Source organism: Hypanus sabinus, chromosome 3, assembly GCF_030144855.1.
Source record: "Hypanus sabinus isolate sHypSab1 chromosome 3, sHypSab1.hap1, whole genome shotgun sequence".
NCBI lineage: Eukaryota > Metazoa > Chordata > Chondrichthyes > Myliobatiformes > Dasyatidae > Hypanus > Hypanus sabinus.
Window position 1 is genome coordinate 11,371,754 of NC_082708.1, and position 22,587 is coordinate 11,394,340.

At 43.5% G+C, this 22,587-nt stretch overlaps 1 protein-coding gene across 8 annotated transcripts in view; it reads left to right on the top strand.

The window, feature by feature from the left end:
• The first annotated feature begins 294 nt into the window (after nucleotides 1–294).
• Nucleotides 295–22,587, top strand: part of pnpla4 (patatin-like phospholipase domain containing 4) — a 50,102-nt gene continuing 27,809 nt past the window's right edge. For 4 of the 8 annotated variants that reach the window (XR_009511074.1, XR_009511075.1, XM_059963739.1 and 1 more), the window contains exons 1-4: nucleotides 296–487; nucleotides 9,042–9,220; nucleotides 19,471–19,565; nucleotides 21,096–21,231. Coding sequence is in view for 6 of the 8 variants with exons in the window: in XM_059963739.1 (XP_059819722.1) it covers nucleotides 9,047–9,220; nucleotides 19,471–19,565; nucleotides 21,096–21,231 (405 nt within the window). In the remaining 2 variants the exon portion in view is untranslated. Of the gene's footprint in view, nucleotides 488–5,146; nucleotides 5,242–7,855; nucleotides 8,035–9,041; nucleotides 9,221–19,470; nucleotides 19,566–21,095; nucleotides 21,232–22,587 lie in introns of all 8 variants that reach the window. The other 4 variants (XM_059963740.1, XM_059963742.1, XM_059963741.1 and 1 more) reach the window with 4 other exon arrangements.

The following is a 22,587-nucleotide window of genomic DNA, read 5'->3' on the forward strand; positions in this document are numbered from 1 at the left end:
CTAAGGATGTTTAAATCTTTATTTTACCCTGAGGCTGAACTTCATCAGGTGTCTAGCACTTAAAAACAGTCTGAATCACAGAAGATCCCATCGTTCTTTCTTCAAGCAACCCTCAGTAAATTTAGGAATTATTATTGGAAGCAAAAGCTTCGTTGTGACCAAATTAATTTGGGACATCCCTAAGTGTCGCCACAGAATTGCAAGTACAATATTTTATTACTGTTCAAATGCACTGAAGGTTCCCCCACCCCTCCTTCTGTTTCGAGGATGAGGGACAATCGCATTCACCAGCTGGACGGCGCGGCTCCCGTAGTCCGGAAGCACCTGGCGGGGTCCGCCGAACCCCGTTGCTATGAGCGGCCCTTAGCAACCGGGGCGCTGGCGATGCTTGCAGACGGAGTGGGTGGAAGTAACCGGGGTCCTTGCTCGAAGTGTTCGGGCGCTTCGTGACTTTGGGGGTGTTCGTGAACTGGCAGCGCCGTAGTGTGTGAGTGTGATCCACTAGGCCGGTGTAGGGCCCTCTCCTCGGCACTGGCGTTTGGGTTCCCTCTCCCTTTCACCCCCACCCCTTCCCTTTCTTCCATACTCCTTTCCTTTCTTCTACTCCACCCTTTCCCCTTCCCCACCCACTTCCTTTGCCTCAATCCCCTCTGCCCTCTTCCCCTCCACCCATTCTTCCCACTCCCCTTCCCCCTTTCCCACCCGTTCTCCCATCTTCCTCTGCCCCAACCCTGTCTCTCTGTCCCGCCCCCACTCCTTCCTCACTCTCGCTTCCTTTTCCCTTTTTATAATTTTAAATATTTCCATGTTTACCCTTCTTTCTCTACATTTAAAGGTATAACGATGTAGCCAGCCCAAAATCTCCCTTCTAGCCTTCTAATCCTTGTAAGACTTTTCTGCACTGTTTAAACCATGTCTTTCGTAAAACAAGGCAACCAAAACAGTGGGCAGTAATCCAAGTCAGAAGTCAAAGTCGAGTTTATTGTCATATACCCTAGTACACGTACACACTGATGTACTGAAAAACTTGCTGCAGCATCACAAGCACGAACAGCATTCACAAGTAAACATAGTTTAAGGACAATTTTTTTGCAAGAACAGCACAGTTAGAGCTAAAACAAAGTATAGCCTCACCAATGCCTTGTACACCTGCCATTATAATGACTCCCACTGCTATGTTCCCTTTTCCGACACCTTTTTGTGTCCTTGATGGCGGGTGTGGTGATGTGTTGAGCAGTTTGATTACCTGCTGCAATATTGTTACCGTACCGTGCAGTAATGCCGTTTGTTAGGATGCTCTCTGCTGCACATCTGCTAGACAGATCATTCCATACATAAGTGCATTGAGGTGGTACAACAGAAACCAGAGTACAGACTGTTACAGATAAAGTGCAGTGTAGTAGACAAATAAAACACAACAGATTTGGGAGAACAAGAATCCATCTTTAACATATTGGATGTCTGTTCAGGAGTCTGACTGAAGCTGTCATTGAGTTTGGTGGTTCATGTTCTCAAGCTTTTGTATCCTCTGCCAGACTGTAGAGGAGAGGAGACAGAATGACCAGAATGGGAGGAGTCCTTGATTATTGGCTGCGTTTCCAATGCAGTGTAGACCGAGTCAACGGAGGGAAGGCTGGTTTGTGTGATGAACTGTGCTGCGTTCACGACTCTGCAATTTCTTGTGGCCTTGAGCAGATGGACAATCAGACACTGGAGCAGAATTTGGCCACTTGACCCATCGAGTTTTCTCTGACGTTCCATCATGGCTGATTTATTATTCCTCTCAACCCCATTCTCCAGCTTTCTGCCTGTCACCTTTGATCTTCTGACTAATCAAGAGACTATCAACCTCTTCTTTAAATATACCCAATGGTATGGCCTGTATAGCCATCTGTGTCAATGGATTCCATAGATTCACTGCCCTCTGGCTAAAGAAATTCCTTTTCATTTCTGTTCTAAATAGATGTCCTCATATTCTGAGGATGTGCCCTCTGGTCCTGGACTCTCCCACTGTAGGAAGCATCCTCTCCACGTCAACTCTGTCTAGGCCTTTCAATATTTGATAGGTTTCTGTAAGTTCCAGTTCAAATGAAGAGTCGTGACCCAAAAGGTCAACTGTCCATTTCCCTCAGCAGATACTGCCTGACTCACTGAGTTCCTCCAGTTCTTTGTTTCAAAATCAGGTTTATTTTCACTGTTTTATACAATGTGGAATTTGTTATCTTGTGGCAGCAATACAGTGCAGGGACATAACATTGCTATAAATCACAAAATGAATAATGAAGTAGTGTTCATGGACTGTTTAGAAATCTGATGGCAGAGGCAAAGAAGTTGTTTCTGAAGAATGATTTCCCTGTATTTATACTCGAATTCTCTATTAATAAAGCCCAGAATTGTGTATGCATTATTAACTAATTTTTTTTAAAATCAGTTAATGTATCATTGAAAGATCATGTTTGAAAATGCCACACTCTATAATGGAGTACTGGGTTAGATTTTTTGAGCTTGTGGGTCCAGAATCAGATTTAGCTTTAATATCACTGGCATATGTTGTGAAATTTATTGCTTTGGTAAAATAGTACAACGCAGTACATAAAAAATTCTGTAAATTACTATAAGAAATATGTAGTGCAAAAATAGTAAGGTAGTGTTCATGGGTTCATTGTCCATTCAGAAATCTGTTCTGAAACATTGCGTGTATGTCTTCAGGCTTTTGTATCTCCCAGAATGAAAGTGTTAATGTATGAGGAGCATTTGATGGCTCTGAGCCTGTACTCACTGGATCTTTGAAGAATGAGGGGAGGATCTCATTGAAATCTATTAAGTAGGTTTTCCTTCCGGTCAGGATGGTGCCTACAGTACAATGCTTCTTTGGCATCTTCTTGATCATGTAACCATAAATTCCACTACTTTTTTGTATTTTGCATTTGTTCATCTTGAATGTAATTCTGGAACTGTTGGAGCCTGTGATTTGCAGTTTGGAGATTGTGTGGGTGTTCCAGTGCTCTGCAGTCTCTGAGATGATTCTGGGAGACGGACAGCGCGTGGGAACCTCATGGCGAGAAGGCTGCGAGGCGTAAGCCGATGTTCAGCTCCATTTCGCTGATTAAAGCTTTCACTTTGCTGATTTAGTGATGAAGGAGATTGAAGCATCAAGATGAATGCAGAATGTGAGCACTGGCTGCCTGCCTTTTGCTCGCTGCTGGGACCACTCTGCTACAGAGAGGGGAGATTGCCTTTTGATTGCTGGTGAGATCACTGTGCTACAGAGGGAAAGGCCTTCTGCTGGGCTTGGAGAATATTCAGCACAGCCAGGCTTTCTGTGCCCAGGATATGGACTTGGACAATAGGGGGATTTGGGGGGGGGGGGCGGGTCAATGTGCTTGTGTTTTTTTGTGTGGGGAGGAAGGATTTGGGGGTTGATCATCGTGCTGCTGTTCCTTTCCTTTCTTTGGTCTGTGACTATCTGAAGAAGAAGAATTTCAGTGTTGCATACTCTGTTAATAAATGAACTTTTGAAAGTTTGAATATTGAAAGACCTAGATAGAGTGGATGTGGAGAGGATGTTTCCTACAGTGGGGGAGTCCAGGAGCAGCCTTAGAATAGAAGGAAAACAGCTATGAGGATGAATTTCTTCAACCAGACGGTAGTGAATCAGTGGAATTCATTGCCACATTCAGCTGTGGAGGCCAAGTCACTGGGGATATTTAAAGTGGAGGTTAATAGGTTTTTGATTAGTAAGAATGTCAGAAGTTATGGAGAGAAGGTAGAAGAATGGGACTGAGACGGGTAATAAATTAGCCATGATGAAATGTTGGAGCAGATTCGATGTACTGAATGGCCTAATTCTACTCCTATGTTTTATGGTCTTTGAAGAGAGCACATTCTGGTTATTGGAGTGAGATCTGAACACCCAGACATCTTGTCTTTCTCAGTCTCTTAATCTGAGCTAAATAATTAGTTGCAATTCCATCTAGTTTCTAAACTATTTTGCATATGTCTGAATTAATTTACTGGCTAGTTATCCAAAGGCCTGGGGTAATGATCCAAAGACTGAAGTAAAATCACCAGGAATTTAAGTTCATTTAATAAAGTAAATGAGAAGTAATAATAAATAACTAATACCAGTAATCAAGCCGATGAAACTGCAAGGTTATTTGGTTAACCTTTTAAAGAAGGTAATCATTTTCCCTAGCTTGTCTTATTTCTGACCCAGAGCAAATGGCTTGGTACAGTAACTGTAACAGTAAGACCACAAGAGAGTTGCAGGCACAGCTTAGCGTGTCACAGATACCAGCCTTCCCGTAATAGACTCGGTCTGCACTTCTTACTCCCTCTGTAAAACAGAGACGCCTCCCTTCCTTCCCCCTTCAATCAGGCAGAAGAGAGATAAAAAGATCAGCTTTATTTCTCGCATGTACATCAAAACATGCAGTCAAGTGTGAGGTTTGTGTCAGTATCCGAGGATTGTGTTGGGGGTAGCCTGCAAGTGTCGCCATGCTTCCAGCACCAGCTCAACTTGCCCACAACTCCCTAACCTGTACGTCTTTTGAATGTGGAAGAAAACCGGAGCATCCAGGAAAACCTACAAACTTCTTGCAAACAGTGGCAGAGGTTGAACTGTGTACAGTGATTGCTGGGTCCTGAAAGATATATCATCCTGCTTGCAGACAGATCTTACTTCATCTTTTTGTAGTAAGATGGAGTCTTGGCCTCAGAGTCTACTACATAATGGTCCTGTACCTTATTGTCTGCCAGTACTGTGTTTTCTCTGTATTCCCCCACTTATTAGCCATTTTTGTCTGGGGAAAACATCTCTGGCTGTCCTCGATATATGCCTCTTATCACCCTGTACCCCTCTATCAAGTTATCTCTCATCCTCCTTTGCTCCAAAGAGCCAACCCTTAGCTCACTGAACTGCTCTTCATAAGACATGCTCTCTAATCCAGATAGCATCTTCTCTGCAGCCCCTTTAAAGCTTCCCCAACCACCTTCTATTTAGGGGAACAGAACTGAACACAATATTCCAAGTGTGGTCTAACCAGAGTTTTATAGAGCTGCAACATTACCTCATGACTCTTGAACTTTCACTTCGTATTGGCATTCTGTGTCCCATTCATTCTTATACTGTGCTTTTTTTGTTAAGGATGAAGAATGCCAGTTGAAGTGCCCATCTCACAGCATTACAATTCACATTGACGTGGCCCCTCAGTAACAGCAGGCTCCACTTACCACTCAAGGGTAAGCAACTTCAGTTTGGCAACATCAGTGTTGCTATCTGGAGAGCTGAGGGGATTAAGAGAGATTTTCACAACAGCGTTCATGATTCAAGATTGTTTGTTGTCTTTCTCCAGTACAACAACGTAAAGGAGAACAAAATTATTATTAGTCCATTTCTGTAGTGCAGGACAAAAATAACAATAAAAATATAATAAATATAAAAGCAATCCTATAGGACACAATGTACAAGCGGTCGTATAAACTTGAGATTAGCTTGTATACATAAACTGATTGTATATAAAGTGACACTAGGTGTAGGAGTATCTGTACATGAGGTGGCTCTGACAGGAAACGATAAAGTGACAAAGTGATTCTTTTTTTAAAAAAATTTTTAATTGAGTTTTCAAATGATTACAGAAAGAAAGAAAAAAAATTATCAACCCTTCCCCCCTCCCCTTAACCCCTCCCCCCAACATATCCCTATAGAAAGAAAAAGAAAGAAAGAAAGAATGCCTGGATATCGGAAGATCCCCACATGCTCCACGGAGTTCATAAAAGCCTTAGTATATATATATATTTATTTATTTCCCCAAATAACCAATAATTTTATCTTCGGAGCACCGACAAAGTGATTCTTGGCAGGAGGAACTCTTCTAGGTAGCAGTGGGCATATGGAAACACACTAGGAATGTGACTGTCTCAGTGTAGGTATGAGGTGTGGAGTGTAAGTGTAAGGTGGCAGTGCATTGAGGGAGGGAAGAGATAAAGGGACCCGAGGACCTGTGGAGAGGAGAGACTGATGTGGATGTAGTGGTGTTGGTGGTGGGGTGGGTCATGAATAGAGATTCCCACAGACAGGAGGGTCAGTAACCTGAGGTTATACTCTTGGGATAATCGGCAAAATAAAGGGAAGAGTATTGAGAAAACAAGAGGAAATCTGCAGATGCTGGAAATTCAAACAACACACACAAAGTTCTGGTGGAACTCAGCAGGTTAGGCAGCATCTATAGGGAGAAATGCTGTCAATGTTTCGGGCCGAGACCCTTCGTCAGGACCGATTTCCTTTCGGTTAGTCCTGACGAAGGGTCTCGGCCCGAAACGTCGACAGCGCTTCTCCCTGTAGATGCTGCCTGGCCTGCTGTGTTCCACCAGCATTTTGTGTGTGTTGTTTTTCTACTTAACTTGTCTATTTTATCAATACACCATAGAAAGCATTTCTATTTATTTGTGGCAACTGTCCACAAGAAACTGCACAGCTCAGCACCTCCCCTCTGTGGCTTTGGTCTATTGTAAAGCAGACGCACCCACCCTGGATATTCTCTATTCTCCCCTCTCCCGTCGGGCAAAAGATACACAAGCCTGAAAGCACGTACCACCAGACTCGAGGACACTGCTGTCAGACAGTTGAATAAACCTCTTATGTGATAAGATGGACTCGACCTCACAATGTGCCTCATGATCTTTTATTGTTTTCCATACTGTGCTTTTTGGGTAGCTTTTACGCTTTATTCTGCATTATTGTTTTACCTTATGTACCTCAAAGTACTGTGTAATGATTTGAACTTTATGAACAGTATGCAAGACAAGCTTTTCACTGTATCTTGGTATGTGTGACAATAATAAACCAATATCAATAGTGAGCAAGATTCCCATCTAAGCTGGTCCCATTTGCCTGCACTTGACTAAAGACCTTGATGCATTTGCTATTCAAGTTCATCTTAATGTCTTTATATGTTTTTTGTACCTGCCTCAACCACTTCCACTGGCAACTCATTCAATATGTGCACTACCCACTCTGTGAGGAAGTTAGCCCTCAAATCCCCTCCAAATTCTACACCCCCTTTCAGCCGAACGTTACGCCCTCCCATTTTTTGATTCCCTTTCCTTTTCAGGTTCAGAGATACAGCGCAGTAACAGGCCCTTCTGGTCCAATGAGCCCGGACTGCCCAAATAAACCAATTGACCAATTAAGCTACTAACCTGTGTTCCTGGAATGTGGGAAGAAACTAGACCACCAGAGGGAAACCATGTGGTGCTGGGGAGCATTGTTCCCTCTAAGCCGCAGGGGTGCACGCCACCCAGTAACTGAAATGCTCCCCTGCACATAGCCTTTGTTGTCACGCAACTAAGCTTTTCTTTAATATAATGTCTTATTAAAGTGCAGTGCAGCTTTCAGGCCATGTAAAATAATTACATTCCGCAACACACGTACAGGACGACACGGTAGTGTAGTGGTTAACATAATGCTATTACTGCCATTGTCAGTGAGTTTGAACATTCTCCCCATGACTGCGTTGTTTCTCCCTAGTGCTCCGGTTTCCTCCCACATTGCAAAGGCATTAGTGTTAGTAGATTAATTGGCATGTAGAAGATCCGGAGGAAGACGGCATCAGCGAAAACATGAACAAGGGTTGACATCCTCCAGACAATTCACAACACTACTTTCACATTCCTTACGTCTTTTTTTCTTTCAAATGTGATTCTGGTACTGTTGGAGCTTGTAATCTACATCTTAGTGGTTTGTTATTGGGCCAATTGAGTGATCTGGAGCTTTGCTGTCTCCAAGGCTATCCTGTGAGGTGTTGAGTGAAGTGTGCGGCCCATGATTGACTGCATTTCTCACTGATTTCGCCAGTTAAAGCGCCGGGGAAGACTGAAATCATTGAGGCGGGTGTGGAAGAGGAGCAGGTGTTTAGTGCCATCTATCAGCCTCTCGCTCGGAGGAAGGTGACTGCATTCGAAAGGTCTCTCTCTCCTTCCCTTGAAGGAGGATGGTGCTGGAGATCTGGGTCTTTGCCAGGATTTAATCGTGAGGTTTGTGGATGGGACTCTGGAGTTCACTGTGATGTGTTTCTGGTTGCTTGTTTTTTTTTGTTGCTGTTTTGGGTGACTTTGAATCGGGGCAGCCTGGAGATAACAAACACTGAGTAGACACTGAATAACAAACACTGAATATTCCTGCACTGTACTCTTTAAATTTTGTGTTTTATATTGTGTTTTCATTTCATTTTTCTTTTTGTTGCTGTTTTGTCCTATTTGTTTCTTTTTGCATGTGTGAGTGGGATGGGGTTGATGTTGTTTCTTTGAGCAGGTTTCATCATTTTCCTTCGTCCATGGCTGTCTGCAGGGAAGACGAATCTCAGGGTTGTACGTTGCATACACACTTCAATCATAAATGTTTTGACTTTGATTTGATAATTGGGCATTGGGGGCTCATTGGGCCGGAAGGGCCTGTTATCGTGCTGTACCTCTGGATTAAAAAAAATAAAATGAGAATCTGAATCTTCTGTTAGAAGCTGTGCAGGATGGTTGTCTAAATTGATTACCTGATCTGTTTGTTAACTGGTACACTATAGGACACTATGTCAATTAATTGTTATTTTTTTCTCTTTTTGAGCACCATTACGCAGCACATTCATCATCAAGAAAGTAGTATCCATCATCATGGACCCTCACCATCCTGGCCACCCCTCCTTTTCACCACATGATCAGGAAGCAGGTAGAGAAGGCTGAGGTCCCACACCACCAGGTTCAGAAAGTTAATACCCTTCAACCATCGGGTTCCTTCTTCACTCACCCCAACATTGAACAGATTCCACAACCTGTAGACTCACTTTCAAGGACTCTACAGCTCATGTTCTCAGTATTTTGCATTTCCTCAATTGTCTTTGCCCATTGGTTGGTTGTCAGTCTTTGTTTATGTACAGTTTTTCATAAATTGTATTTTTTTAATTTTCCTGTAAATGCAAAAAATGAATCTCAGGTAACATATATGTACTTTGATAATACATTTACCTTGACTTTGACTTCTGTTCCTACAGTGACCATGTTACACCTGACTTTCAGTGCCTGTGGATTTATGGCCATTTACCATCTGGGTGCAGCAGTTGCCCTACACAGACACGGGCACAAACTCCTTGCCAAGATGCAGAACTACGCTGGAGCTTCTGGTGGAGCCATGGTTGCTGCCGTTCTGCTTACGCAGCCCGAAACGTTAGAGGTGAGTGTGGACGGTGGAATTTGCATTGTACCTCGCCTTGCCAGGTGAAAGGCTGGAGGATCTCAGTATTTATTGGGGGGGGGGAAATATGGACTGACAACTGTTCAAGTTGAGATCCTTTGTCTGGATTTTTTACAATCACCCCACTTCATTTCACTTCAAGCTTCACAATTTGGAGGAACAACACATCTTATTCCCCTGGGTCATCCACTGCACACACAAGCTTCCCCCACTTACCCCCCCCCCCCATCGATCTCTTTTTGACACCATCTGCTATTCACCATTCACCTTGCCCAAAAGTTCAAATTTCAAAGGAGATTTATTATCAAAATACATGTATGAGGGGTGACTGATAAGTCCGTGGCCCAAGGTAGAAGGAGTCAATTTTAGAAAACCAAGCACATTTATTTTTCAACATAGTCCCCTCCTACCTTTACAAACTTAGTCCAGCGATCATGGAGCATAGGGATCTTGGACCTCCAGAAAGTGTCCACAGCAGGGGTGATTGATATGTTTGTGGCCTGAAGCAGAAGGAGCTGAGTTATACAGATCTCGTTACATGTACATGCAGTTCAACTCTTTGAGTGATTATGCAGAAAGTTTAAAGTTAATAACATCTCCTTCTACCTTAGGCCACAAAACATATCAATCTTCCCTGAGGAGTTGTTAACTGATGAGTTATGCTCCATGACCGCTGGACTAAGTATGTAAATGTAGGAGGGGACTATGTTGAAATATAAATGTGCTAGGTTTTCTAAAATTGACTCCGTCTACCTTAGGCCACGAACTTATCAATCACCCCTCGTATGTTGCCATATACAGCCCTGAGACTCATTATCTGCCTCTACCACAAAACTTGGCAATGCATTCCGTGCACTTACCACTAACTCTATAAAAAACCTACCTCTGACACCCCCCACCCACTATACTATCTTTAAGTCATTTTTAAAGAATATCCTGTTGTATTCGCCATTGCTGCCCTGGGAAAAAGGTGTTGGTAGTCCACTTGATCTATGCCTCTTGTCATCTTATACACCTCTACCAAGTAACCTCATCCACCTTCACCTTCATTCTAAAGAGAAATGCCTCAGCTCGTGCAAACTTGCCTCACAAGGCATTTCTTTAATCCAGACAGCATCCTTGTAAATCTCATCTGTACCCTCTCGAAAGCTTCCACATCCTTCTTAGAATGAGGTGACTCAAATTAAACACAATACTCCAAGTGTCATTTCAGAGTTTTGTAGAGTTACAACGTTATTTTGAGGTTCTTGAACATAATCCCCTCCCGATTAATGAAGGGCAACACATGGTATGCCTTCTTAACCACCCTGACAACCTGTGTGGTAACTCTGAGGGATCTATAGATGTAGATCCACAGTTACCCTGCTTGTCCACACTGCCATTAACGTATTCTGCTGTTACTAATCATTGCTGAGAGAGTCTGCTGCTGAGGAAGTCGAGTATCTAGTTGCAGAGGGAGGCACAGAGGACCAGGCCTTGCAGTTCGAAGATATTTCATGGGATGATTGTGTTCAACACCAACCTGTATGTAGGTTGTCTAGTTGGTCTAGAGTGCAGTGAACAGCTAGAGAAATCTCACCTGTTGTGGGTGTATTCAAAGTGAAGTGGATCATGTCAGTGCTCACTGAAGTGGATTATGTCAGCACCTTCTGGTTATGAATTACCTCAATATTTACAACTCTTGTGTTGTTTGCAAATCGCTTTGTGTCTTTGTCGCTCATTGCCTCAAGCCTTCATTTGTGGCACCCTGTGTCTGCACAATTTCATTGCCCTGCTGGGTCAGGGTTTTTATGTTGCCGGCCTTTCTAAGCCTTTGCATTACCTGCTTCTTTATAAAATACTCCTTGTAGCGCTGTAACAAGAGTATATTAAAATTGGTTCCTTGTACTCTTCTAATTCTGCTGCAAGAGGTATTTGCAAAGTAAGAAGGCACTATACACATGTTAGATGTTATAAGAAATGTATAATGAATAATGTTCAAAAAGAAAGGAAAATGTTTAATACAGTAGTAACAGAGACAAAAAGAGAGCAGTCACTAAGCTCAACCCACACAGTATACAGCCATATGGATCTACAAGTGCCCAACAGCTTTTCCAGTCTCTCTCTCCCCGCTCTCCCCCACCCTCTCAACCCCGCTCTCTCACCCCTGCTCTATCCACACCACTCCGCTCTCCCCGCTCTCTCCACACCACCTCTCCCCCTTCCCCTATTCCCTCCCTTTCTCCCTCTCTCCACCCCTCTCTCCCTCTCCCCACCCCTTTCTCCCTCTCCCCACCCCTTTCTCCCTCTCCCCACCCCTTTCTCCCTCTCCCCACCCCTCTCTCCCTCTCCCCACCCCTCTCTCCCTCTCCCCACCCCTCTCTCCCTCTCCCCACCCCTCTCTCCCACTCCCCACCCCTCTCCCCTCCTTGTCTCTCTCCCTCTTTCCACCTGTCTCTCTCTCTCTCTCTCTCTTCCCCTGTCTCTCTCTCTCTTCCCCCTTGTCTGTCTGTCTGTCTCTCACCCCTTCTCTCTCTCTCTCTTTCTCTGTCCCTCTCACCTTGTCTGTCTCTCTCCCTCCCTGTCTCTCCCCTTGTCCCTCTTTCCTTCTCTCTCTCTCCCCCCCCTGTAACCCTCCTTGTCTCGCTCCCTCCTCTTTCTCTCACTTTCTCTCCCCTTGTTCCTCTCTCCTTACTCTCTTTCTCGCCCCTCCCACCCCCTCCCCACTCCCCCTCTCCCCCTCTCTCAGTATCTCTCCCCTTGTTCCGCTTTCCTTTCTCTTTCTCTCCCTTCTCCCCTCCACCCTCCCATCACCCCCCACCTTCTCTCTCTCTCTCCCCCGTCTCTCCCCCCGTCTCTCTCCCCTTGTCCCTCCCTTTCTGTCTCTCCCCTTGTTCCACTCTCCTTGTCTCTCGCTCTCTCTGTCTCTCTCTCCCCCCTTGTTCCTGTCTCTCTTTCTCTCTCTCCCCCTCACCCCTCCCACCTTGTTTGTCTGTCTGTCTCTCTCACATCAAATTTAACTCCTTACAAGCTTGTCCCTTTGTCCAAGATTTTGATCAGCTGTACTGTTTCAAAGATGTTCTAATTGCTTCTTTGCCAGCTGCCTTGGAAAGTTTAACTTGTGCAATGACCGAGGCAAAGTTTCTGCACCAGGGTTTCTGACAGCTTTCTCTTTTGCTGTAATTTTCTCTTGTCTGTGATGGTGAGCCAGTGTTTGACAAGTACACTTCCTGAAGCACACATACGATGTCCATCAATGTTCTCCTAACTAGCTTCATTCCTCACTCACCTGGCCTCACCTATCACCTTCCAGTTTGCACAACTTCCCTTCATCCATCTTTTTATTCGGCCTTCCGCCCCCTTCCTTTCCAGTCCTGATGAATGGAGTTGGCCTGAAACATCAACTGTTTATTTCTCTACATAGATGCCGCCAGACCTGCTGAGTTCTTCCAGCATTTTTTTTTACTCTGGGTTTCCAGCATCTGCAGAATCTTGTGTTTAACCCTTCCTGAACTACTGCCCTGTTCAAAGAAAGATTTTGTTCCCCTGCACTTTCCCCAACTCCAGATTCAGCTTTGCAATTCAGCGTCTTCATCTGGTCTTAATTCTACTCTGGCAAGTCTGAGTAATTTTGGGGTTTGTTCACTGTTTTCTGCATTGGATATAATCAAGCAGAGGATAGTGCATCTCCTCTGTTTCAGTGCTCAGGGCTGACCCTGAGCTTCCAGTTACCTGTGCGGAAATATGTTTTGAACTTTGTATTTTTTGCAACCATTTGATAAAACCACAAGATATAGGAACAGAAATAGGCTATTTGGCCCATTGAGTTTGCTTTGCCATTCAATTATGGGCTGATCCAGTTCTTACAGTCATCACCACTCCATGCCTTCTCCCCAGACCCTTTGATGCCCTGGTTAATCAGGAACCTGTCTATCTCTGCCTTAAATGCATCCAATGACTTGGCCTCCACAGCCGCTCGTGGCAACAAATTCCACAGATTTACCACCCTCTGACTAAAGTAATCTGATGACATCTCTGTTCTAAATGGATGTCCTTCAATTCTGAAGTCGTGCCCTCTTGTCCTAGACTCCCCTACCATGGGAAATAACTTTGCCATATCTAATCTGTTCAGGCCTTTTAACATTTGGAATGTTTCTATGAGATCCCCCACTCATTCTCCTGAACTCCAGGGAATACATCTGGCAGATGTTCCTCATACGGTAACCCTTTCATTGATGTGACAAAATGGAGTGGACAATCCGAAAGTGCTAAGGTAATATGTTGCAATATATGCACATAGCTAAAGTAACAAGAAGATAGTACAATAAATGTGCTTACTGAAAGAATACATGACTGCAAGCATGCAATGTACTGCAAATTGTACAAAAATGAGGAAGTAACAGGGACGAGTCAACCACAAATTGGCAGCCTACAACAAATGTTTTGGAAGGCATGAGATCACTGGAAATAGTAAGCTCATCTTGTTCTTATGTATTTCTGTGTTTATTTTGAGATACAGCAGAGTTTGGTGTGCCTTTTGATCATGGTTGATTTATTTTCCCTTTCAACCCCATTCTCCTGCATTCTCCCTATAATCTGACTAATCAGGCACCTAGCGGCCTTCACTTTAAATGTACTCAATGACTTGACTTTCACAGCCACCTGTAGCGATGATTTATCATTGCACTGGTTTGCATTGCATTGCATTGTGGCACTGGTTTATCACATTCTGCTGAAGAAATTCCTCCTCATTTCTGCTGTAAAGGGATGTCCTTCTATTCTGAGGTTGTGCCCTCTAGTCCTAGACTCCCTCACTAGTCAAGAATTTCTTAGGAGCTAAGCCAAGGTGCTGGATGTACTTTGTATCTGGCCCCAGTTTCATAACAGAATAGGGTCACAACTTTCATTGAAAGACAAATTAAGATAAATGGCTTTTTTATATAAAAAAATTCCTTGTCAATATTGTTACGTATTCAGGCAACAATAAATATATGAGATCGGCAAGGGTTTCTTATAACAAACAACACTTTTATTAAACACCGAAAACAAACCCCCCAAAAGTAAACAAACACTACCGTAACCGTAAACAGCTGCTGAGCGGCTGTTCAAACAGTTCGTAAAGTGGTATTCCAAAACAGTTCTTTAAAGTGGTATTGCCAAAAGTTCAATATGCTCACAGTCCATTTAAAAGGAGAGACTTTACAGGACGATTTAGGTTCTCTTTCACGTCGCTTGCTTCGATCCCCGACGTCGAACTTCCCAAGAAGAATTCACGAAACAGAACGGCTTAAAGGCACTGACCTTTCCTTCTTCACTACCTTCAATCCTTTCTAGGTAAACCTAGGGATTAACACGAAGATAGTCAACGAAATCCTTCCAAATAAGGATCAAACAAAGGTCGCCCCCGTTTCACCGTAGAAAGCGATTCTCCTCGATCTTTAACTTCCAACCTCGAATCTTCACTCTCCTCTAATTCTCAAACTAACAGAATCATAAAGAACCTGCTGGCAATGACCTTTTAAACTTTAGACATTAAATAAAAACTTCATCCTTCAACTAAACTGCATCATCACTTCAAACACGCAGTGGCATGAAGTCAACTTGGCAAATCCAGCCACGAACTGCCCCTCCTCACAGGGTGGGGTCTACCTTTTATAACCTGTAAAAAAAACCCGTCACATGATCTCTACTGGCGGGAAAATGACATCACCACCATCACAAGACCATCACCTCAAGTCCAGTACAGCTTCAACCCCAGTCACATGACAAGGGCTCCACTGTCATGTGTCACGAGTACGTAACAATATTTACAGTCATTCTTCATAATATTTAATACCAGAGAGCATGCATTTAAGGTGAGAGGGATAAGTTAAAGGACAGGTGCAGGGCAAGATTTTTTACACAGAGTGGTGGGTGCCTGGAATGCGGTGGTAGAGGCAGAGGTGTTTAGGAAGCTCTTCAGTAGGCATCTGAGTGGGCAAGAATGAAAGGATTCTTACATTGTGTAAGTAGAAGGGATTAGCTTAGTTGAGCATTTGATTATTAATTTAATTGGTTCAATACACCCTTGTGGGCTGAAGGGCCTATTCCTATACTGTACTGGTTTATGTTCATAGAATTATGTCGCAGAAGCATGCCCATCACGTCTATACTTGCCTTCAATTAAAGTCTGATGATTGGAGATATTTCAAAGCAGTCAAAAACATTTAAATTATTAAAGTAAGTTGTGCAATAATAAAATTAAAATACAGTATATGTACATCACATTAGTACAGATCGGTTATTGATGGTGTAAGTTCCGCTATTTCCATTGGGAAATGGCGGAAAATGCCTTAGATGACAGGAGGTTAAGAGTGGGATCAGGTGTGGGGATTAACGGTTGTCATAGACTCATAGAGCATTACAGTAGAGAAACAGGCCCTTTGGCTTATCTAGCCCGTGCCGACCTATTATTCTGCCTAGTCCCATCGACTTGCACTTGGGCCGTAGTGCTGCATCCTCCCCCATCTCCCCCATCCATGTAGTTAACCGAACTTTTAAATATTGCAATTGAACCCACATCCACCACTTCTAGTCACAGCTTGCTGCGCACGTGTGCACGCGCGTACACACACACACACACACACACACACACACACACACACACACACACACACAGTTAACCCCCAGGTTCCCTTACATATTTCACCTTTCATCCTTAACCTATGACCTCTAGTTCTAGTCTCACCCAACCTCTCGAAACAGCCTGTTGCATTTACCCTACCTATACTTCTTGTATATTCCATTCTACCCCAGTAACATTGTCTGTAACTTTGTTACTGCTCACAGACTAACTCCTCCTTGTGGATGGGCCATGCAAGCAACATTGAAGTCCTATACTGGCAGAGGACAAGGGTGAATTATTAAGGGACCAGGATATGGGTTGACTACAGGAAAGTGGTATTAGTGTGAAGGAATAGTCCTGATCTTACTAAATACAGAATATGCATGAGGGGCCAAATACCTCTTATTTATTAATACCATAGGGCTTAGTCAGGGAGTGAGCATGAGTTGTGATCAGGGCTTGGATCCCTACTCCTATCCCGTATAAACATGAGATTAATGAATGGAGTGAATGTAAGACCTAGAAGTAGAATTATTTCATTTAGCTCATTGAGTCTGTTCCACCATTCAATCATGGCTTGATTTATTTTCCCTCTCAATCCAATTCTCCTGCCATCTCCCCATAACCTTTGATGTTCTTACAAACCCAGAGCCTATGAACCTCAACTTTAACTATGGACGGCACGGAGGTGTTAGAGTAACGCTACTACAGTGCCAGCAACCCAGGTTCAATTCCAGGAGTACATGTGTTCTCCCTGTTACTGCGTGAGTTTCTTCCCACATTCCAAAGATGTACGTATGGTTTAGTATGTTAAATTGGTCACATGGGTGTAATTGGGTGGTGCTGGCTTGTTTGGCTGGAAGGGCCTTTTAGCGTGCTGTATCTCTAAATAAAATAAATATACCCAATGACTTGGCCCCCACAGCTGAATGTGACAAAGAATTCCACCGATTCACCACACTCTGACTAAAGACATTCCTCCTCATCTCTGTACTAAGTGTGTCTAAGCCCTGTTAGCTATTACTCTGATTTCCGACACTGACATGTCATTTGCATCATCTCCAAGTATTGTATTCATGTCTTGTAGAATCAGGTTGATTATTACTGACACATGACATGAATTTTATTGTTTTGCGGCAGCAGTGTTCCTTTATTCAAGTTATTTCTGAGTGTTTGATGCCTTGCCAAACCTACACTCAGTGGTCACTTTATAAGGTACACTGGTACACCTGCTTGTTAATGCAAACAACTGATCAGCCAAGTCAATGGACAGAAGTATTCAGACATGGTTAAGTTGTTGTTCAGACCAAACCTCAGAACGAGGAAGAAATGTAATCCAAGTGAGTTTGACTGTGGAATGATTGTTGGTGTCTGATGCGTGGTTGAGTAAATCAGAAATTGCTGATCTCCTGGGATTTTCATGCACAACAGTTTACAGAGAATGGCATGAAAAACAAAAATAAACATCCAGTGAGTGGCAGTTCTGTGGGCGAAAATACCTTGTTAATGAAAGAGGTCAGAAGAGAATGGCCAGACTGGCTCAGACTGATAGTAGGCTGACAGCAACTCACATAACCACACGTTACAACAGTGATGTGCGAAGGAGCATCTCGGAATGCAAACCTTGAAGTGAATAGACTACAGCAGCAGAAGACCACACCAGGTTGCATACCTGTACCTAATAAAGTGTCCACTGAGTACAATGGCATGTTAAAAGATTCTTGGTGACGAGCAGGCCACTGTTCCACACTCTGTGTAATTTTATTTTTTTTTTTTTTCAGAGATGTAGTACAGAACAGGTCCTTCCAGCCCAATGAGCTGCACTGCCCTGCATCTCATCTATTTAACCCTAGCCTAATCACATGACAATTTTCAATCACCAATTATCCTACAAACTGGTATGTCCATAGAATGTGAGAGGAAGCTGGAACACCCAGAGGAAATCTATTTGTTCACAGGGAGGAATGTACAAAGCCCTTACATACAACGTTGGAACTGAACTCCAAACTCCGATGCCCTGAGCCGTAGAAGCATGGCTCTAACTGCAACACTACCGTGGTGCCTCTTCTTTCCACTTATGCTAGTGGTTACTTATGCTGGTATTTGGTATGAAAGGCACTTCGCTGGCATATTTCCAGTATGTTGTTCCTGGCATAACACTGATTCTTGGCTCAGGCTTTGCTAGAACTGGGATTGCAACACCACTTGTGTAGAACAGCTTATCCAAATTGGAGCTAAGGATGTGAGAGAGAGACTTTAATATGTTCAGATTTGTAAAAGGTGCAAAGGAACTAATTTGGAGCTGACACAGGTGCGTTTCAGAGTAAGACACACAAAATGCTGGAGGAACTCAGCAGATCAACCAACATCTATAGAAATGAATAAACAGTCGATATTTTGGGCCAAAATCCTTCATCAGAAGTGGAAAGGAAAGGGGCAGAAGCCAGAAATGAAAGTTAGGGGAAGCAGAGGAGTACAAGCTAGAGGGTGATAGGTGAAGGCAGGTGAAGGGGAAGTTAGGTAGGTGGATAAGGTGGGATGAAGCGAGAAGCTGGAGGTGATTGGAAAAGGTCAAGGGCTGAAGGAGAAGGAATCTTTTAGGTTAGGAGAGTGGGCCATGGGAGAAAGGGAAGGAGTGTGGCACCAGAGGGAGGTGATTGGCAGGTGAGGAGAAAAGAAGATGTAATGGGACCAGAATGGGGAATGGGAGAAGGGGTAGAGGAAGGAGAAATCACTGGAAACTAGAGAAATTGATGTTCGTGCCATGAGGTTGGAAGCAACTCAGACAGAATATGAAGTGTTGCTCCTCTAACCCAGGACTGAAAGGGTTAACATATGAGGATGAGGAGCACTTGATGGATCTGGGCCTGTACTTGCTGGAGTTTAGAAGAATGAGGGGGAATCCTATTGAAACCTTTCAAATATTGAAAGGTCTTGATAGAGTGATGGGGAAAGAACGCTTCCTATAATCTAGGACCAGAGGGCACAGCTTCAGGATAGAGGGACGTCCATTTAGAACAGTGATAAGGAGATATTTCCTTAGCTGGAGAGTGGTGAATCTGTAGAATTCTTTGTTATGGATGGCGGTAGAGGCCAAGTCAATGCATATATTCAAGGCAGAGGTTCTTGATTAATTAGGGCATCAAAGGTTATGGGGAGAAGGCAGGAGAATAGGGTTGAGAGAGATAATAAAGAAGCCATGAAGGAATAGTGGAGCAGACTCAATGGGCCAAATGGCCTAACTCTGCTCTAAGGTCTTGTAGTCAAACTGTTATGTATCCTTTCTATGGTGAATCGATGGGGACATGTCAAATTTCCTTTGCCCCCTGAGGAAGCAGAGGCGTTCGTGAGCTCTCCTGGCTGTGATATCAACGTGGTTGGATCTCTGTCAAATGGATCTAGCTTAGTCGAGCACCTTGGTCAGCATGCAGAGAATTTAGAACCGAAGAGCTTGTTTCCGTGCTGTATGACTCTTCGAAATTGTTTTCAGTCTGGTTGAGATCCATTTGGCATTTTTTGATCAGTGTTATCCTACAATGATTGGTGATCAGGAGCTTCAGCATCTTTCTGTTCTGAAAGGCTTATCCAATCCCTTTTATGACTAGAATGAAGCTGTATTTACTGTTTTTTCTTTTCCCACTCTCAGCAATGTAAAGAATTTACCTACGAGTTTGCCGCTGATGTCAGGAGACAGATGTTTGGAGCAATAACCCCTGGCTATGACTTTATGAAGTTTCTTAGGTAAGGAACAGGAGAGGACCATTCGATTTGTTGGGCTGAATGGCCTATCCCTTTGCCTTGTGTGATGCACCCAAGATGCTGAGTGGCATGGTAGTGGAGTGGTTAACGCAATATTTTACAGCATCAGCGATCACTGAACGGGGTTCAATTCCTGCCGCTGTCTGTAAGAAGTTTGTACATTCTCATTCTGACCATGTGGGTTTCCTCTTAAGAGCTCCGGTATCCTCCAACATCCTAAAGACATGAGTTGGGGTTAGTAAGCTGTGGACATGCTACACCAGTGCCTGAAGCATGTTGTCAATTACAGGCTGTTCCCATCCTCGGACTGTGTTAGTCGTTGATGCAAATGCCACCTTTCACTGCATGTTTCGATGAAAGTGATAAATGGAGCTAATCTTTATCATCTTATGCACCTCTGTCAAATCACCTCTCATCCTCTTTCACTCCAAAGAGTGAAGCCCTAGCTTGCTCAACTTATCGTCATGTCACCTTTAATCTATAATCATCATTATGTGCCACATTGTTTAACGTGGGCGATCATGGTCTTTTCATTACTATGATTGTTCTCGGCAAATTTTTCTGCAGAAATGGTTTGCCATTGCCTTCTTCTGGGCAGTGCCTTTACAAGACGGGTGACAATTGTCATTGTCAATACTCTTCAGAGATTGGTCTGGCATCAGTGGTCGGATAACCTAAACTTGTGATATGCACCAGCTGCTCCCATGGCTTCGTGTGTTGCTGATTAGGGGGGTTAAGCAGGTGCTACACCTTGCCTAAGGGTGACCAGCAGGCTAGCGGAGGGAAGGAACACCTTACACCTCCTTTGGTAGAGACACATCTCCATCCTGCAACCCAAAATATATAATACCAGTAATAAATGGTTAGCTTGAAGTGAAAATAGTGAAGGCAGATACAAATTTAATTTGCCTTGAATACAAATGGTGTGTGAGTGATGTGGGTTGTTTATTTCATTGTTATAAAAGTCCAGTTATAGTGACTGTACAGAATGAAGATGATTGGATAATTCCCCTGTAAATAGAGTTTTGTAACTGTGGTGACGTTAACCACTGGATTGAATTAACCTCCACTATTTTCAAACAAAAATGTCCTGTTGTTATTGCTTCCCCTCCCCACTAAAAAAAGGCTGCTTTGCAAGTAGACTGCTTTTCCTGCCGCTGTCTGTAAGGAGTCTGTATGTTCTCCCTGTGACCGGTGGGTTTGCTCTGGTTTCATCCCACAGTCCGAAGATGTATGGGTTAGTTGGTTAATTGGCCGCATGGGTGTAATTGGGCGGCACGTGCTCATTGGGCTGGAAGGGCCTCGTGCTGTGTTGTATCTCTAAATACAATGCAAATATAAATCGGCATTGTTTATTGTATGATGGACTGCCTCCCAAGAGCCATGCGCCCTGCCCAACTGAGACCTGTTGGCTGATGAATTTTTTGTGAATGAACATTGTTCATAAGATGGTAGGGTTCAGTTAGGCCAGGAACAGACAGATTCTGTAATATGCTATTTTTTCCTTTCAAGGGAGGGCATGAACTCGATACTTACAGCTGACGCACACACGAAAGCTCACGGCCGGCTCCATGTCTCCGTCACAAACGTCAAGACTCTAAAAAACTGTATGATCTCCTCGTTTCCTACCAGGGAGGATCTCATGACGGTAACTCAGTGCATGATCAGATGTTTGATCAATGAAAAGAAAATGGATATTTACATTTAGGTTGGGCTGTTGAAAATCTCAAGTCTTTATGCTACATAGGCTCTGGAAAGAGAATGTAAAACTTAGTGGCACGGTAGATTAGTGGTAAGTGTAATGCTTTACAAAGCCAACTGTAAGATCGGGGTTTAATTCCCACTATTCTCTGTAAGGAGTTTGTACGTTCTCCCTGTGACCTCCCTAGGTTCCGGTTTCCTCCAACATATCAAACATGGTGATACTTCCAGGCTGCCCCCCTAAAACATCCTCATTGATGTGAACAATGCATTTCACTGTATATTTCAAATTATATGTGACAAATCAAGCTAATGTTATCTTAATCTCAAAACAGAGAGCACAGAAGTATACAGCGTGTTGGTCTGTCATTAGGTTACTATCAATTGGGGTCGAACTTAAGCACAGAGGGTAGAAATCATTTGTGGGAATCATTTATGACCCACCAGATAGTTTTGTAATATTGGGTATGGTGTAAGTCCAACATATTGGGGGGAGGGTAGTGGGGTAGTGCAGTTATCATGGGGACTCCATTTATATGTAGATGGAACATCAAAGTAGTCACTATTCAGGATTGAATATTTTTATGTCATTTCTTGTACACAAGTGTAAAGGAAAATGAAACAATTATTACTCCAGATCTGATGCAGCATATAAAAATGCATTAAGATAAAAAAGACAGTAATATAAAGGTAGTAACTATAAATACATAATACAGCTTGATTACATTGATTTATATGTACCTACAGATGCAGTACATTAGTGTCTGTGCATAAGGTGACTGTGACAGAAAATGATAAAGTAGTGGTGGTGGGAGGTATGGAGGGGTGGGCTAGTAGGTGGAGGTGTTGATCAACTTTGCTGCTTGAGGAAAGTAACTGTTTTTGTGTCTGGTGGTCCTGGTGTTGATGCTACGCAGCGTCCTCCTTGATGTAAGAGGGACAAACAGACCATGAGCAAGGGGGGTGGGATCTCTCATGATGTTGCTGGCCTTTTTCCAGCACGTTTCTGTATACATGTCCTCAAGTGGGCTGATGCCGCTAATGAGCTTGGCAGTTTCAGCTGCTTGTTGTAAAGCTTTCCTGTCTGCTGCAGTGCAGTTTCCGTAATGTACTAATGCAGCATGTTAGGATACTCTCTGCTGTGCATCTATAGAAGGTAATGAGTATTGATATGCATCATCCAGCTGTCTTGTGCCTCCTTAGAAAGTAGAAGTGTTGGTGAGCTTTTTTGATTGTGTAGGATGTGTTCTGGGACAATGAGGGGTTGTGTGTGATGTGCGTTCTCAGGAATTTGAAACTGCTT